Source organism: Sturnira hondurensis, unplaced genomic scaffold, assembly GCF_014824575.4.
Source record: "Sturnira hondurensis isolate 20B ecotype Veracruz unplaced genomic scaffold, ASM1482457v3 Scaffold0001872, whole genome shotgun sequence".
Taxonomy (NCBI): domain Eukaryota; kingdom Metazoa; phylum Chordata; class Mammalia; order Chiroptera; family Phyllostomidae; genus Sturnira; species Sturnira hondurensis.
The window spans coordinates 11377382-11393694 of NW_028074503.1; the positions used below are offsets into that span (position 1 = coordinate 11377382).

A 16313-nucleotide genomic window follows, 5' to 3' on the forward strand; every position below is an offset into this window, starting at 1 on the left:
CACTAAGTATGATGTTTGGTGGAATATACTGGTCGACAGACTGTAACACATATTGTCAAGGTAAAGATGTTTTCATTTTATTTCTAGACAGGTAAGAGTCTTTTTAAAAATCATTAGTGTCTCTAGAGTTGTATCAAATAGTTTAGGCTAATTATCTTTCATTTGTGCAAGTGTAGTGACTTATATAATTGTTTATACTGGATCATCTTCATATTCTTCAAAGGAATCTGATTTTGCATAATGTATTTTTAGCACATTGTAAAATTCCATTTGCTGATATATTTAAGAATTTGACATCTATATTCATAAGTGAGATCACCTATATACTTTTATGCTAATATTTTTCACTTACAGTCTCAAGGTTATATTATCATAGAATGAATTTAAAAGCTTTTCATTCTTTCTTATGCTGTGAACCTGGCCTTTGCAGGAAGCCTGTAGAACACCCTGGCTTGTTCGTGTCTTATGTAAAGTTTGGACAAATTAAGTTTATTTTATAATTATTGGTCTATTACTGTGTTTTTTCTCTTCATCCAGTTTTCATCGCTAATATTTTATAAATGAAATATATACTTCATGTAGATTTTAAAACAAATTACTATTCAAAATAGCAGTTTCCTTCATTTCTATATATAATTATGTCTCTTAATTTTTCCTATTTTTAAAAATATTTTATTTATTTATCTTTAGAGAAGAAAGGAAGGAGAGAAGGAGAGAAATATCAATGTTTGGTTGCCTCTCGTGAGTCCCCTGCTGGGAACTGGCCTGCAACCCAGGCATGTGCCCTGACTGGGAATCGAACCACGATCATGTGGTTTGCAGGCCCGCACTCAATCCACTGAGCTACACCAGCCAGGGCCCCATTTTTCTTTCTCAATTTTTGATAATTTCTATTTTCTCTCTTTCTTTAAATATTGAATATGTACGCCAAATTCTTTTAGTTTGTCCTATAAAATAATGCATTGGTAATACCAAAGTATGATCTTTACCTAATTTTGCTCTGTAATTTATCACCAGTCATCTATAAATAAGTCGTCATTTGTATTTCTAAATATTCCTTAACACGGAAGCAAATCAATAATAAAAATATGACAAAATATTTCCAGTACTCCATATATTTCTTTGTTTTTCTTCTGGCTATATTTTTTCTCATTGAGTTCTGATTTTACTTTATGTGGTCAATAAGAGTAACCTGTAAGACTTGACAAGTATAAAGTTACGATGAGGAGCATAGGTTCCAGTGGCCTGTATCAGACATAGTGAATCTCTACTCAACACGAATGAGTTATGTAGAAATGAACAAGCTTATTAAAACCAAGGCACCGGATGCTTCAACTGCACGATGGACGTGATAATAGCACGTTCTTCATAGAGTTGCCACAAAGATGAAAAGGGTTAATGTACCTGAGCACGTCAAGTAATGCCTGGCATACAGAAAACATGCAACATATCAATAACACATTATTTTATTATAAATATGATCATCATTTTCCTTGGTAATATTTTTATGTTTTTTGGTGGGCCCAGTACAGGACAAACTTTTTAAAAATGATACCATCACATCCCTAACTCATGGCCCCCATGTTGACCAATTACAAATCTTATTGTGGCTTCCTTTAAAATATATCCAGAGGATAGTGGGTTAAAGGCAATGGACTATTTCCACTTCACTACAACCAAGATTCCCTAAAGATAGAGTATTAGATATAAGGATTTTTAGGGAATAAATATTTATAATTTTGAAAATTCTCTGAAACCTTTTGTATGCCAACATTTGTTCATCCTGCCTACCTACCAGTTTGAGGGGGACGTTTTGATGTCAGATATTAACAAATGTTTCGTTCTGTAGATTGGCTTCATTTCCAAAATCAGGGCACTACTGAGTACACCATAGATTGATATCTCTGCTCTGTAGGAAAGGGAACAGGGAATACTCTAGACCAATGGGGAAGACACTGCAAGAGAAAAGGAGCACAGAGAGGGTGTTTGCACATGTGTGTGCATGTGGGCAGGCACACACATAAGCACATGAAGAATCAACTTAGTGCAGACAATTAGAACTGAGAAACATCCATCTAAAATTACATTTTCTTCAATAGTTTTTATGGACATAAAGTGTACATTAAAATATTTTCCATATTAAATTCTTTACCTCAGTTTCTATTAGTGCTTCTTTAGTTTTCTTCCCCTTTTTTCGTAATTTTTTCTTTGTTTTTTGCACATTTTGTTTAACATAGTTTCTCTTTTCAATTATATGATGTAGTATCTAGGAGACAGAAATTAAGATATGTGGCATTTACAATTCAGTTATCCTGGTGTAAATGAAATATATCCCAAGTGACTATTTTAATAATAACAATATATATTTTGATATAAAGGCAAAGGAGCACCACACATGAATTACAAAAACATACTATGATATCCACAATCCCAATGTTCAATTTGAGTTACTTGAGAAAACAATCGTATCCATTTTTTAAAAATATTTTATTTATTTATTTTTAGAGGGAAAGAGAAGGAGAACAAGTGGGAGAGAAACATCAATGTGTGGTTGCCTCTCATGTGTCCCCTACTGGGGACCTGGCCTGCAACCCAGGCATGTGCCCTGACTGGGAATCAAACCGGTGACCCTTTGCTTCACAGGCCGGTGCTCGATCCACTGAGCTACACCAGCCAGGGTCAACTGTATCCATTTTAGCTAAGTAACAAACACTATTCAACTCACATAGAAATTATGAATTTTCATTGCAATATTTAAAATATTTAACCAATATTAAAGCTCCACTACAAATCATTACAGAAAGGGTATATATATAAACTATTCTTTCTAAGAGTTTTTGCTAAATTAAAACATATTACAATTTATAAACTATTAAAATATTAAAATTGATTACCAAACTACAAGAAGATATAAAACAATGGTTACTATAAAATAAGGAAAAATAAAAGTCATTAATCTGTTCTAGAATTTATTATTATACTCAAATGATTATATTGAGACTTTGATACAATTAACAAATTTCTATCATGAATGTAAGGAGAAGTCATCATCAAAACCATTCATCTCTCTAGGTGTTAGTTACTTGAACTCCAGGAAAAGCATTCAGAAGCCCTAAGTAGGGTAACACACTCAGAATTTGTTTCCATGCTTTATGGACTTGTACAGGTTGCTTCATGTATTTGGGTCTCAATCTTCTGAAATCTATAATGCAGATAAATGGTCTCCTGCCTATTCTACAGGGAGGCTCTGAAGATAAAAAAATGTTCATAATAGGAACAGTTTGCAATCACAAAGTTGTTTAAATAAAAAAATGATAATTTTTAAAGACCGGAATATAAGTTACATCATTACTTACAATGAAAAAAAACCCTGTTTTCAAAATGGCCCAAATGAATAATGTGTATACACTCCCTGAAGCAAAAGACAAGAATGTACAACTCTGACCACGCCCTCTACTTCTCCAAAAGACTAATGGCATTGGGTATACATATTTTGTCTGCTACATTTTTCTTTGGGAAGGGCTAGTAATATCAGTTACTGCCATAAACCTGTTGTTTTAAAAAATATTTTATCAACATTTGCTTTATTTGTCATCCAACTTGTTTTCTACATGCATCAAAAATGTACCAGGAAAATGTCAAGATGCATTATATGTTATATCTGAGTAAACATAGCTTTACCATTTTATTAATGAACAGGGAAGACTGAATTCAATGTACCGTAGTGGGCAATCATGCCAAATAAGTCATTACTCTCCTATTTGAAAACTGCTTTCCATAAGGGCACTCTAAGATACAGTACAGGGTTCCAGGTAAGAATATTAATAGTCATTCTACATAGTTCCACTGTAGATCACTTGTGTGCTTATGGAATACTTCTGCTCATGATTTTACATCTTCCTATATGAAATCCTAATTTTCCAAGTAACACTATAAAATCATATACATAATTTATCAATCTAAGTATTCCTTCACATTTGTTTCTGAATTAATTGGAAACACTTACCTCAGACTGTTCTTTGTGCATATTTTTGACCCTTACAGCATCGTTTTCCATCTGAACTAGAGGGGTCTCTGTTTCTGCCAGTATTAAGGAATACATCACTTTCCTTCTTAAAAGGTCCTGCCTTTCAAGTATCTGTTGTTCTTGCAGAGCAAACAGTTCTTTCTGCCAGCAAAGATTTAAAATAATTCATTCAGTTACTAACTAAACATTCATTGTCTTCCTCTTGAACCAGGTAGGAATATTTGCTATTATTTGAAAATCAAAAAAATAAATGGCACCACAAAAACAATAGGGATAAGTATGACATTTTAAAAGCATACACATTGTAAGAAAAATCATGAGGGGAAAATATTAATAGACAATCAAAATAAAACATTCTTAAGTAAGTATGGAAGATAACAAGGTTAGAGAACACACTAATGACAAATATTGAAATATATTGAGTTGGCCAAAAGTTCATTTCATTTTCACCAATAACTTTCTTGATTTGGATATTTTGAGTATGTCACTATCTCCCATGTGGTAGAACACTGATTATTGTCAAGTAATGTCTCAATTTGATCACTATGAACTTCAAATGGTCTACCTGACCATGGAGCATCGTCGGCGAGAAATCTCCAGCATGAAACTTCTCAAACCACTTTTGACATGGTCGATCAGTCACAGCACCTTCTCCATAGCCAACACAAATCTTCTTTGCATTTTGGTTGCATTTATATCTATCTTGAAATAATAAAGCATAATATGCCAAAAATATTGCTTATTTTCTTCCATCTTCAATATTAAGATGGCTACATAAAAATTTACCAATTTTGATAAGTTTTTTCTTTAAATGCACACTGATACCATATGTATGGTATACAGCTGGCACCATACAACCTAACAAAATTGTTTTGAATGAAGTTAAAGACAACTAGAACCGTCTTATGGAAAAAAACAAAAGAACATATTGGGCTGGTTTTGACCAACCCGATATGTAATTCTTGAAATCTAAGACCAAATGAAACCAATGAGCATGATTTAATAACAAAATAGTAAGCAAAAAAGGGGTGAGAGGTTATAGGATATTAAATATATAAATAAATCAGAAAAATTGGCATTTTCAAGTACATAAAAATAGAGAAACACTGCTTTATATGTTTGTAAATGTCAATTCTCCTAATAGAAAAAATTGCGTAATTTGTGTTTGTTTCAAAGAGGACCAGAGGTGCAGATAATGTAAACAATCTTGAAAATGACATTGTTTTGGACTCTTTTGCCCCTTGATTGTATTTCTTATAATAGTAACTTCAAATATTTATATAATTTTGAACAGGAGGCATTGTAGAAAGATGGCAAGGATCAAAAGACCCAACCTGGGTTGCAAAGGACATATAGGTAGTACAGATAAAGACACGGAAATAAACATTGATTTTACTGGCTACAACGCTTTAGTCTCAATTTCTTTCATAGAAAAATCATAGCATATTTTTATATTTTAGGATTAAATGAAGAAATTCGATTGAAGGACACTTAAAATAAAGAAAACATGACATCATCACAAAATAAGCTAAAGAGACATCTAGGAATAAGACCCCACTGCCCTTTTATTAGGCCAGCAGAGATTCCCATTAAGCCACAAAATGAGATATGTGTACGGGCGGTCAGCTTCTTTCACTGCTAGTCGCACACAGAGGGCAGCTGTCATCAGCTAAGGAGGAAAAACTGCTGGCTTGCAAACCAAGTACTGAAAAGATGTCTCATTACAGACAAATTTAAAATACTAAGGAAAATGCAAATGAAGGGAAGAATGAACTATTAAAAGCAAACTGGGAATCACCTGAATCTTCATTCCATTAGCCACTGCACCTCGAGTGAGTTTTTTCAAGAAATCTTCTCTACCCTATAAATTATTTAAAAACAAAATTAAGAGATTTTATTTATAGACTATCAGAAAACATCTTAAAGACAATTACTAACACAAGACACATTTTATTTATGGTTAATAAAAAGTAAAATGATTGTTACAAATTAAGCATTACTATAAACAAACAAGCCTGCTGTTAGTTGGGGCACAGTTAGCATGTGACACGGGCCAGGGGACAGAATACGGAGGGAAGTTCAGCTCAAAGCACTTTGTACTTTAGAGTCTGGGACTAAAATATCCAAGTAATCAAAAGGGGGAAAATGAGACAGTCTTCGATTCTTCTTTTTCAGAACTCTCCATTTGTTTTTAATATTAATTTCCACAGTAAACACATTCAACTTTGAAAACAAGACAGATACCATTCAAGTTTGAAGTCTGCAATATGGAATCAGAGTCTCCATTTGTCAAGAATAATTCCTTTCTTTTTTATTTTTTCATTCTCTTTCTTATATCATTCCTTGAAAATGAGTGGGCACGATATATTTGGAAAAATCTTTCTGTTACTTGGAGAAAGAGTTTTAAACTCTTCATAGTTGTTTATTATATTATGCATTATCATACAACAATGTTCTCCTATTTTAGATTGACACCTGTGAACCCCATGTTGAGAGAGGAGTTGGCTTGTGTATAGGCTGTCCTCACATTCGAAAGAGAGGTATAGCTTTGCAAAGGTACAGTGCAGGTTCAGAAACGTCTCTAACATCCTTCCATGATTAGAGACTCCCACACCATACCCCGGAGTCTACAGGGACAATATAAAGAAAGAACTCTATAAGTCTCTCCTACAACTCTTCCTTTTTGTTGGTGTACCAACTCATCAAAATTAAGCTTTCCTAAAGCAAAAGAAAAACTCCAAAGATGGAAAAACAAATGCGACAAGGAAAGCAGTAATTTTAATACATCACCTCACCTAAGGACGGACCTCTATCTAAAGCCAATGCACACAATGATGTATTTTGATAATTTAAACAAAATTAGTTGCCTCTTCTAACATGATAGCAGACATAGTAGTTTATCAATTTGTTCAATATCTATTTAAGAGGCAACCAAATTTAAAATGCCTCTATAAACTAGAAAATATATATTGTATTCCAAACCAGAGTGTTATATTCGACCTTTGTCTGAAACTAATTGAAAAGTGTGGGGACTTCCGCCAAGATGGAGGCATAGGTGGAAACACTGTGCCCTCTCCCACAACCAAGTTTGAATACAACAAAGGTTTGGAGAACAAAGACACAGCCAAAGAACGGAAAATTGAATTATGGGGAAGTCCGACAACAAAGAACCGTTCAACCGGGCTGGTAAGAGGGGCGGAGCCAGCAGCAGAACAGGGTTGGGCAGGACAGATCCCCAAAACCTAGGTGCACAAGTAGCCTAGACCCAGTCAGGGTGCAGGGCAGACTGACCGTGGTCACACATTCGAGCACAGTGAGATGGACCACGCAGGCCCCAGGGGGCAAATCCAGTGGTGGAGGGCTGACAGCGGTGGCACACTCACGTGCAGTGGGACGAAGTGCATGGGCCCCAGTGACAGTGGCAGCTGCGGCACCTGTGGGGGCCGAGGCGGGAGGCGGCAGACTGGACGCCATTGCTCCTCTTTGAACCCGCCCCCACGTACAGCGTCACAACCCAGCGACTGAGTTGCCCTGCTCTGGTGAACACCTAGGGCTCTGATCCTGCTACTTAACAGGCACAAACAGCCCAAAAGGTGGCTCAAGAAGAACTCAAAGCCCCAGAGCCAATAACTCTAAGCGAACAAGAGATTGCCAGCCTCTCAGATGCACAGTTCAAGANGGAAAAATCTTTCTGTTACTTGGAGAAAGAGTTTTAAACTCGTCATAGTTGTTTATTATATTATGCATTATCATACAACAATGTTCTCCTATTTTAGATTGACACCTGTGAACCCCATGTTGAGAGAGGAGTTGGCTTGTGTATAGGCTGTCCTCACATTCGAAAGAGAGGTATAGCTTTGCAAAGGTACAGTGCAGGTTCAGAAACGTCTCTAACATCCTTCCGTGATTAGAGACTCCCACACCATACCCCGGAGTCTACAGGGACAATATAAAGAAAGAACTCTATAAGTCTCTCCTACAACTCCTCCTTTTTGTTGGTGTACCAACTCATCAAAATTAAGCTTTCCTAAAGCAAAAGAAAAACTCCAAAGATGGAAAGACAAATGCGACAAGGAAAGCAGTAATTTTAATACATCACCTCACCTAAGGACGGACCTCTATCTAAAGCCAATGCACACAATGATGTATTTTGATAATTTAAACAAAATTAGTTGCCTCTTCTAACATGATAGCAGACATAGTAGTTTATCAATTTGTTCAATATCTATTTAAGAGGCAACCAAATTTAAAATGCCTCTATAAACTAGAAAATATATATTGTATTCCAAACCAGAGTGTTATATTCGACCTTTGTCTGAAACTAATTGAAAAGTGTGGGGACTTCCGCCAAGATGGAGGCATAGGTGGAAACACTGTGCCCTCTCCCACAACCAAGTTTGAATACAACAAAGGTTTGGAGAACAAAGACACAGCCAAAGAACGGAAAATTGAATTATGGGGAAGTCCGACAACAAAGAACCGTTCAACCGGGATGGTAAGAGGGGCGGAGCCAGCAGCAGAACAGGGTTGGGCAGGACAGATCCCCAAAACCTAGGTGCGCAAGTAGCCCAGACCCAGTCAGGGTGCAGGGCAGACTGACCGTGGTCGCACATTCGAGCACAGTGAGATGGACCACGCAGGCCCCAGGGGGCGAACCCAGTGGTGGAGGGCTGACAGCGGTGGCGCACTCACGTGCAGTGGGACGAAGCGCATGGGCCCCAGTGACAGTGGCAGCTGTGGCACCTGTGGGGGCCGAGGCGGGAGGCGGCAGACGGGATGCCATTGCTCCTCTTTGAACCCGCCCCCACATACAGCGTCACAACCCAGCGACTGAGTTGCCCTGCTCTGGTGAACACCTAGGACTCTGATCCTGCTACGTAACAGGCACGAACAGCCCAAAAGATGGCTCAAGAAGAACTCAAAGCTCCAGAGCCAATAACTCTAAGCGAACAAGAGATTGCCAGCCTCTCAGATGCACAGTTCAAGACACTGTTTATCAGGATGCTCACAGAACTGGCTGATCATAGTCACAAATTAGAGGAACATATGAAGGCTAAACTAATTGAAATGAAGGGAGATGTCCAGGAAACCAATAGTGATGGAAATGAAACTGGGACTCAAATCAATGGAGTGGACCAGAAGGAAGAACAAAACATCCAATCAGAAAAGAATGAAGAAATGAGAATTCAAAAAAATGAGGAGAGGCTTAGGAACCTCCAGGACATCTTTAAATGTTCCAACATCCAGATTATAGGGGTACCAGAGGGGGGAAAGAAACAGCCATGAGTGGAAAACTTATTTGAACAAATAATAAAGGAGAACTTCCCCAGTCTGGCAAAGGAAATAGACTTCCAGGAAATCCAGGAAGCTCAGAGAGTGCCAAAGAAGTTGGACCCAAGAAGGAACACACCACGGCACATCATAATTACACTAGCCAAGATTAAAATGAAGGAGAGAATCCTAGAAGCATCAAGAGATAAGGGGACAGTCACCTACAAAGGAGTACCCATCAGACTGTCAGTGGATTTCTCAAAAGAGACCTTAGAGGCAAGAAGGGGCTGGAAAGAAGTATTCCAAGTCATGAAATCCAAAGACCTACAACCAGGATTGCTTTATCCAGCAAAACTTTCATTTAGAATGGAAGGACAGATAAAGTGCTTCTCAGATAGGGTCAAGTTCAAGGAGTTCATCATCACCAAGCCCTTATTATATGAGGACTAAAGGGACTTATATAAGAAAAAGAAGATGAAAAATATGAACAGTGAAAGGACAGCAAACTCACAGTTATTAACAACCACACCTAAAACAAAAGCAGAACAAGAGGACAGCTAGATCAGGAGTGGAACCACAGAAATGAAGAACACATGGAGGGTTAGCAACAGGGGAGTGGGAGGAGGAGAAGGGGGGAGAAGGTACAGAAAATAGCATAGACAGTAGGTAGAAAAGGGATAGCGGGGAGGGCAAGAATAGTGGGAGAAATGTAGAATCTAAAGAACTTCAGACACGTGGTTATGAACTAAGGGGGGGCGGAGAATGATGGGGGAGGGAGTGTGCGGGTTGAGGGGAATGAAGGGGGGGAATAGAACAACTGTAATGGTATGATCAATAAAATATATTTTTTTAAAAAAAGAAAGAAAACTTTGGCAGGAAAATCCCAGACATTCCACACAGCAACATCTTCACTGATATGTCCCCTAAAGCAAGGGAAATAAAGGAAAGAATAAACAAATGGGGCCTAATAAAATTGAAAAGCTTCTGCGTGGCTAAAGAAAATAGCATTAAAATTAAAAGGGAATTTCAAGGGGAAAAGGGGAAGGATTTATGGGAACTAGTATAAAGGACATATGGATGACAACTAAGGGGGGTGGAAATGGGAGAGAGGTGGGGAGCACTGGGAGGGTGGGTGGGATGGGAGTAAAAGAAAAAAAAAGAAAAGTGTGTGTGTGTGTGTGTGTGTGTGTGTGCTGAGGAGATGAGTTGGGATAGTAAGACATGAAGCTGAACAGATTATGTAGAATTTTTAAAGCATAGTAAGAAAAATAGTGAAGGATGTTAAGCAAAGTGTGAGTTTAAGAAAGGTAATTTTGGTTGTAATATGGATTGACTAGTTTTTGTTTCCTTAAAATTAATTCACTTATCCTTCCAAGTGTTTTTTAACTGTCATCCAGTAAGAGAGTAATCCATTGTTTAAAAGCATTTAAGTCCCTGAACTTAGAAATATTAATATGATACAAAAAGGACATGTAGATGTAAAGCCATTAAAAACTGTAAGCAACATATGAGAAATTATAATAAAATAGACCAGGAGTCCGAAGCTGCAAGAGTAAAATAATTAGATTTCTTTGAGTAGAAAGGATAGAGTCCCTAGAAATTTTAAAATCTGTACATCTGTACAAAACCAATTCCACTTGTTACCAGTGGACAAATCTGCACTCCCCGTCAGAACATCTGGAGTTTCACTCCAGCCCCTTAGAGAGCTCCAGAACACTGTTTTCCACCACGCCCCCACACCTCTGTCACTGGGAAGCCATGGTCAAGCGACTGATCACGAGAAGGGAAGATGTTTATTACTGGCTGGACCACAAGGGTCACACTTAAACCAGACACAGGGTCATGGGGAGTATTTCCACCCAGATGTTCAAGGCTTTCCTTTGTTTTATCCCCTTACCAGAAGTATAATTGGCACCCCAGGCACTGGCAAATGCCCTGAAGCTGACCAGGTCCTAGAACTACTGAGTTACTGTGACCTTTAAAACACCCTAGAACATGCCAGAGGCTGACACTGGGTGACCTCGGATGTCAGGCCTCGATGTGCAACATCTGAGTGAGGGGATGTCTTCGTTTTATAATCTCGTCGTCAAAGGCAGTGTGTTCTGTAAAGCTGTCTCAGAGGTGGGATTTGGTGCACAGGGTCCTTATCAAGGAATGCACTTGGAATCAACTCTCGTGGGACTGGAGAGGGGCTGGGACAGGAAGAAAGGAAGAAGATGGGAGAAGAAAGCAGGGTGGGGCAGAGACATACAGTGCAGCCTTGCTAAGCAACCTCAGTCAACTCCATGGGGGGCCTTGGAGCAGGAAGGGACCTTCAGCTTTGCCCCAAATCAGACCGAGGTGGCAACGCTATACTGCCAGTCATCAGACTTGAGCTGTCCGGGAAGAGGAATGACCTTAAGCAAAGGGACTTAACTGATTGCTGAAGGGGAATCTCGGCCGCTGTGTCCACAGAGAAATATAACTGTCATGAGTCCCCTCGATGATTAAACTGCCATTACTGCTGCTAATTATTATGGACAAAATATATTATCTACCTACTACCCATAATTATCTTATTTTAACTTTACAAGGAAAGTGATGAAATAGCTGTTATTGTCCCTTTTGGTAAATTGGAAAAATGAGACAGAATAATTATGTAAATTGCCAATACAGAAAAAAAAAACCCTAGCATACTCTGGAACCAGGATGCTAATTCACACAATCTGAGAGTCTGGGACTTTATCTAAGTGATCTAGCATCTCACAGTCCTCAGATACCTAGAATCCTAAATGTGAGGGGCATATTTAGTGTAATCTTCTGACTCTCCTGGGCCTCCATCCTTGCAAATCTGCCCTTTCTGTGGTGAGGCTGCCCAGGCAATCAGGTTGTTGAATTCTGTAACTCAGCCACCTAGACCACAGGTTGGAGGATGGAATGGGGACTTTGTATTAAAGAGGTGCCAATCTGCCAGTGATGGCACAGCTGGCTCTGAAATTATTGCATAATTTTAATTAATTATGCAATATGAACCATGTAGCTGCTGAGGACGGTACCAGAATCAGATGGGTACAAATTACTGGAAAGTTAACTCACACAGGTAACTATAGAGTGTGGTCTTAGTAAAATACTGATTGCACCTTCAGTGAAAATGTCCACCAAAAAGAGACTAGAAAATTATAAAGATCTACAGCAGCTTTAAAACTTTTCCTGGTTTAATATAAGATAGGTATCAGTTTTGCGAATTTGCTGTCTCAGGAGATCTTTCTAGAATGATATATATATATATATATATATATAGGCAGCCCTTGCGTGGGGTGCTGTGCTAACTAAACCCGTGCATATTGGGGTCATGCGAAGTGGCACAGGGCTCAGAGAGCTGGGTGCTGTGCAAAGGGAAAGCTGCCTGGGTGTGTGTATCTGAGTTAACACATCTACCTAGTGACCCAGCTACAGTTCTCCACATTCGAAAATGAAAACCAGGTCATAGAAGTCATGGGATTCATCACATGACTAATATTCAACAAGTATCCTTATCCAGGACTGCATGGCACTGTAAAGAGGTGCAGGGCAAGGGGTGCCCAGCAAAACAGGAGAAAACACCCACAGCCCATAGTTGGGGGGAGGGAGAAGTGCATGATAGGATTAAGGTGCTTTGCATTACAATGGCAACTTAATAGCTAGTCTAATAGCTGTGCTACTAGCTCTTCTACTGCCTCAGGCCTCAGGGCAAAAGGTATAAGGACTTTCAGAAGGTATCCTGACTCTCGACTAGCCAGAGGGGGCGGCTCCCCCTTGATCACTGAGTCTTGCTTGCCCTCACTAAGAATGGCAGCCCAGAGAAGGTAGAAAGATACTGGGAAACTAGCAAACGTACGTAGCTCATTGTGGGAGAAGTCTGAGAAGAGGCCACAGAGAAGGCTCCGGGTCAGGATTAAAAACTACAGGTGGGCAGCCTTGGAGGCAGAGAGAGGAGTGAGGAGGAGGAGCCCTGATACAGCTGGTAGCGAAGGTAGACTCCGGGCAGCAGCCGTAGTAAGATAAGAGCTCTGCGAGGGCCCTGTGGGCTGCAGGAGCTGGACCTCGAGGGCCTAGTAAGAAGGCAGGCAGGTGCTTTGATCGTGCCTGTTCCAGTGGACTCCAAAGCCACCAAGGACTGCTTTGCAAGATGCTGACCTGCTGCCTAGCAAACACAGACTCTAAATGGACTCATGGGATGTGTGCCTTCCTAGACTTCACCATGATGCAGTCTACCGCGGCACAGTATTCCTGCACTATAACATCGAGGCTGATGGCAACATACCCCAGATCCTGAATGGGAGAACTGTTGAGTGAGGATGGCAACTTCGGTACCTTCCAAAGGGACTGGAGAACTGTTGGCATAGGTGGCTTAAGATAAGCACGTGGGGAACTATTGGGCTTGGTTTTGGCTTAGAGCCCTTTGGGGAACAAGGGAAGTGCTGGGTCTCGTGGGAAAGGAGGGCTCTGAGCATAAGTGCTCTGAGCTCCCTCAAAGCGGGAATATTGTAAATAAAGACCTGTTCCTTCCAGCATTAATTTTTGGGCCATTCACCAAGGCGCCATGAGGATGGGCCCCTGGTTGCTCCATGTGGTTACAGCGCCATAGCTTGGGCACATTCCACAGCACAGGGAAGTAAGTTCCCTCCTCTATCCTTGGCTCCCAGTACTCTGGCCTGAACATAATACTTGTTGAGTGAATAATTTATTGAATGAATGCATTAGCCAACAACAAACAAATTGCTTTTACTCTCTAGTTTGGGAAATTAAACTGTAAAAGTTTCAGGTTCTTTCTAACTCAAAAATCTCTTTTTAAAAAATGCCTTTATATAATGAGAAACTCGGGGTCTGCTGTAATGTCATTATCACACATATTGCCATTCATAAACAGCATCTTGAGGATGGATAATAAAACAAGGCCTGCACGCTGTTTTCCCGGAGATACAGCGGAATGTGTGATGTTGTCGTCATTGTCGTTGTCATCCTTGTCAGCGTAGTCATTGTCAGAAGGGCAGGGAAAGGAGTCCCTGAGCAAGAACTGGAAGAAGACTACCTTTCTTCAGAACACAGCCTGCAGCCCGGCTTGTGCCAGAGTTTCCAGCTCTTCAAATTGCCAGTTCCGTGCAAAGGCAATGAAAGCCCAGAAATATCACCATTTCATAACTGTTACAATAATTGATTCAACCAAACATGACCAACAGATGCTAAGTCTATTGAGTGAAATGTTTTAAAGACACAGACAGTTGCCTACCTTGAAATATCACTAAATTGAGTATTTATTAAGTACAATAGGGAAATGGATAACTCTATTGGCCATAACTTTAACTAAATGATTAAACTTACTATCCCTTGTAATAAAACAAACTTATACTATGTACTTTGTGATGTATTTCATTGACACAATATTATAACTGAAATATTCCTGCCAAAAGAGTTTAACCTGAATCTAATCCACAGATAAATCCACATTGAGAGAAATTTTACAAACTAACTAGCCCAGAATCTTTGAAAAATGTCAACATAACAAAAGACCATTTTTTTAAATGTAGGGGATTCTTTCTGATTAGAGACTCAAAAGTCACAACAAAAAAAGTGCAGTGCATAATGATTGGTTACATGTAACAACGAGTTAAATTTGCATGTGGACTATGAGTTTATGCCAATTATCTAATTATTGCCTCTTAGCTCTACACTAGTCTTTTAAGTCTAATTTGCATACCAGAACTAAACAGTTTCTTGTGAACAGTTTCTCTTGCAGCGGGAGTGAAGAGGTCTTATGGACAGGGGCAGTGGAAAGGCTTACTGGCTAGGGTAAAGGGTTTCACATCCTGTTCCTTCCTGACGGTTTTCTCCTTCCTCCAGCAGAAGAGCTGCCAGCTGGTGTGCCTGGAACCCATGGGTCTTGCAGCCCAGCCAGGTCCCTACTCAGAAACTCCAGTCTCTGTTTAACCTCCATCCAATTTCTCTATCATCTGGCCCGTGGCTGCTTATGGACCATCTACTGAGACACAGCCACACCCTCCCCCAAAAGGTTGTACCCTTCTTTGGAGAAGAGCAAACTCCTCCACATTTGTTCCTTCTTTGGGTATTTTCCCTCATCTCCAAAGGCTGTGGCTGCTCCCCACATTTGCTGTTCCTGTATTGTTCAGAGCAGGGGCCGACAAGCTTTCTCTGTAAATAGCTAGATAGTAAATAATGTACGCTTCCGGAGCATAAGGGCTCTGTCACAACTACTCAGTTCTGGTTTTGCTGAAAAAATAAGTAAAAAATATCATTAGACCACTTAGAAGAGCTTGAAAGACGCCGAAGTAAAGGGAGTGAGCATTTCAGACGCTGGGAAGGGCCCACACTAAAAATAGTCACCTTTGACCTGCTGCCTGGTTTTAGCAGTCTGAAACCAGAAGGTGGCAGCAGAGAGCTATGCTACTGAAAGGCCTCTAGGACAAAGGATCCCTGAAAAGCACAAAGTACAGAAGAGTCAGCATTGTGTCCAGAAACTCACGTTCAAGAGAAAAGGGGAGTACACACTCAATGCAAGTAGATTAAGATTAGAATTGTGGTAGTAGCATCAGTTTGTGTTCCAAGGACAGAAAGGCCACTGAGAAAAAAGTTAGATGACTCATACTGTTATTTAAGCTCTGAGACCAGAAAGAGAGAAAAACTGATTCTAAAATTCAGAGTTAAAAATCACAAAACAAAATTTTGAATTTGTGCAAATGACAGCTGGGCTGGACTAAATTAGTGGGGCACGGCAGCTCTGGCTGTGCATGGTTAGGGCACTTTATTGGTGGCCAGGTCCCTGACATTGGCCAGGTCCCAGGTCAGTGCCAGCCCAATCTGGTGCTGAAAAAATAAAACGAAAGAAAAAAATAACACCAGAGTACTATTTATCTTTGTTTATCTTTGTTTTCTAATGAGGGTTTTGTATGCATTTTGTAAAAACACTTTAAAATTACAAAACATAGAATAACTCGAGTCCCCAAACCCAAAGATATATGTGTGCATAACGCCTTTTTAG

General features: G+C 39.6%; 1 protein-coding gene across 1 annotated transcript in view; it reads right to left on the bottom strand.

The window, feature by feature from the left end:
• Positions 1 to 16313, bottom strand: part of CCDC178 (coiled-coil domain containing 178) — a 305267-nt gene that overhangs the window by 200005 nt on the left and 88949 nt on the right. The window contains exons 13-15 of the mRNA XM_037036942.1: positions 5826 to 5888; positions 4007 to 4168; positions 2153 to 2266 (exon numbers count right to left, since the gene is read on the bottom strand). Coding sequence (XP_036892837.1) covers positions 2153 to 2266; positions 4007 to 4168; positions 5826 to 5888 — 339 coding nt within the window. The remainder of the gene's footprint in view (positions 1 to 2152; positions 2267 to 4006; positions 4169 to 5825; positions 5889 to 16313) is intronic.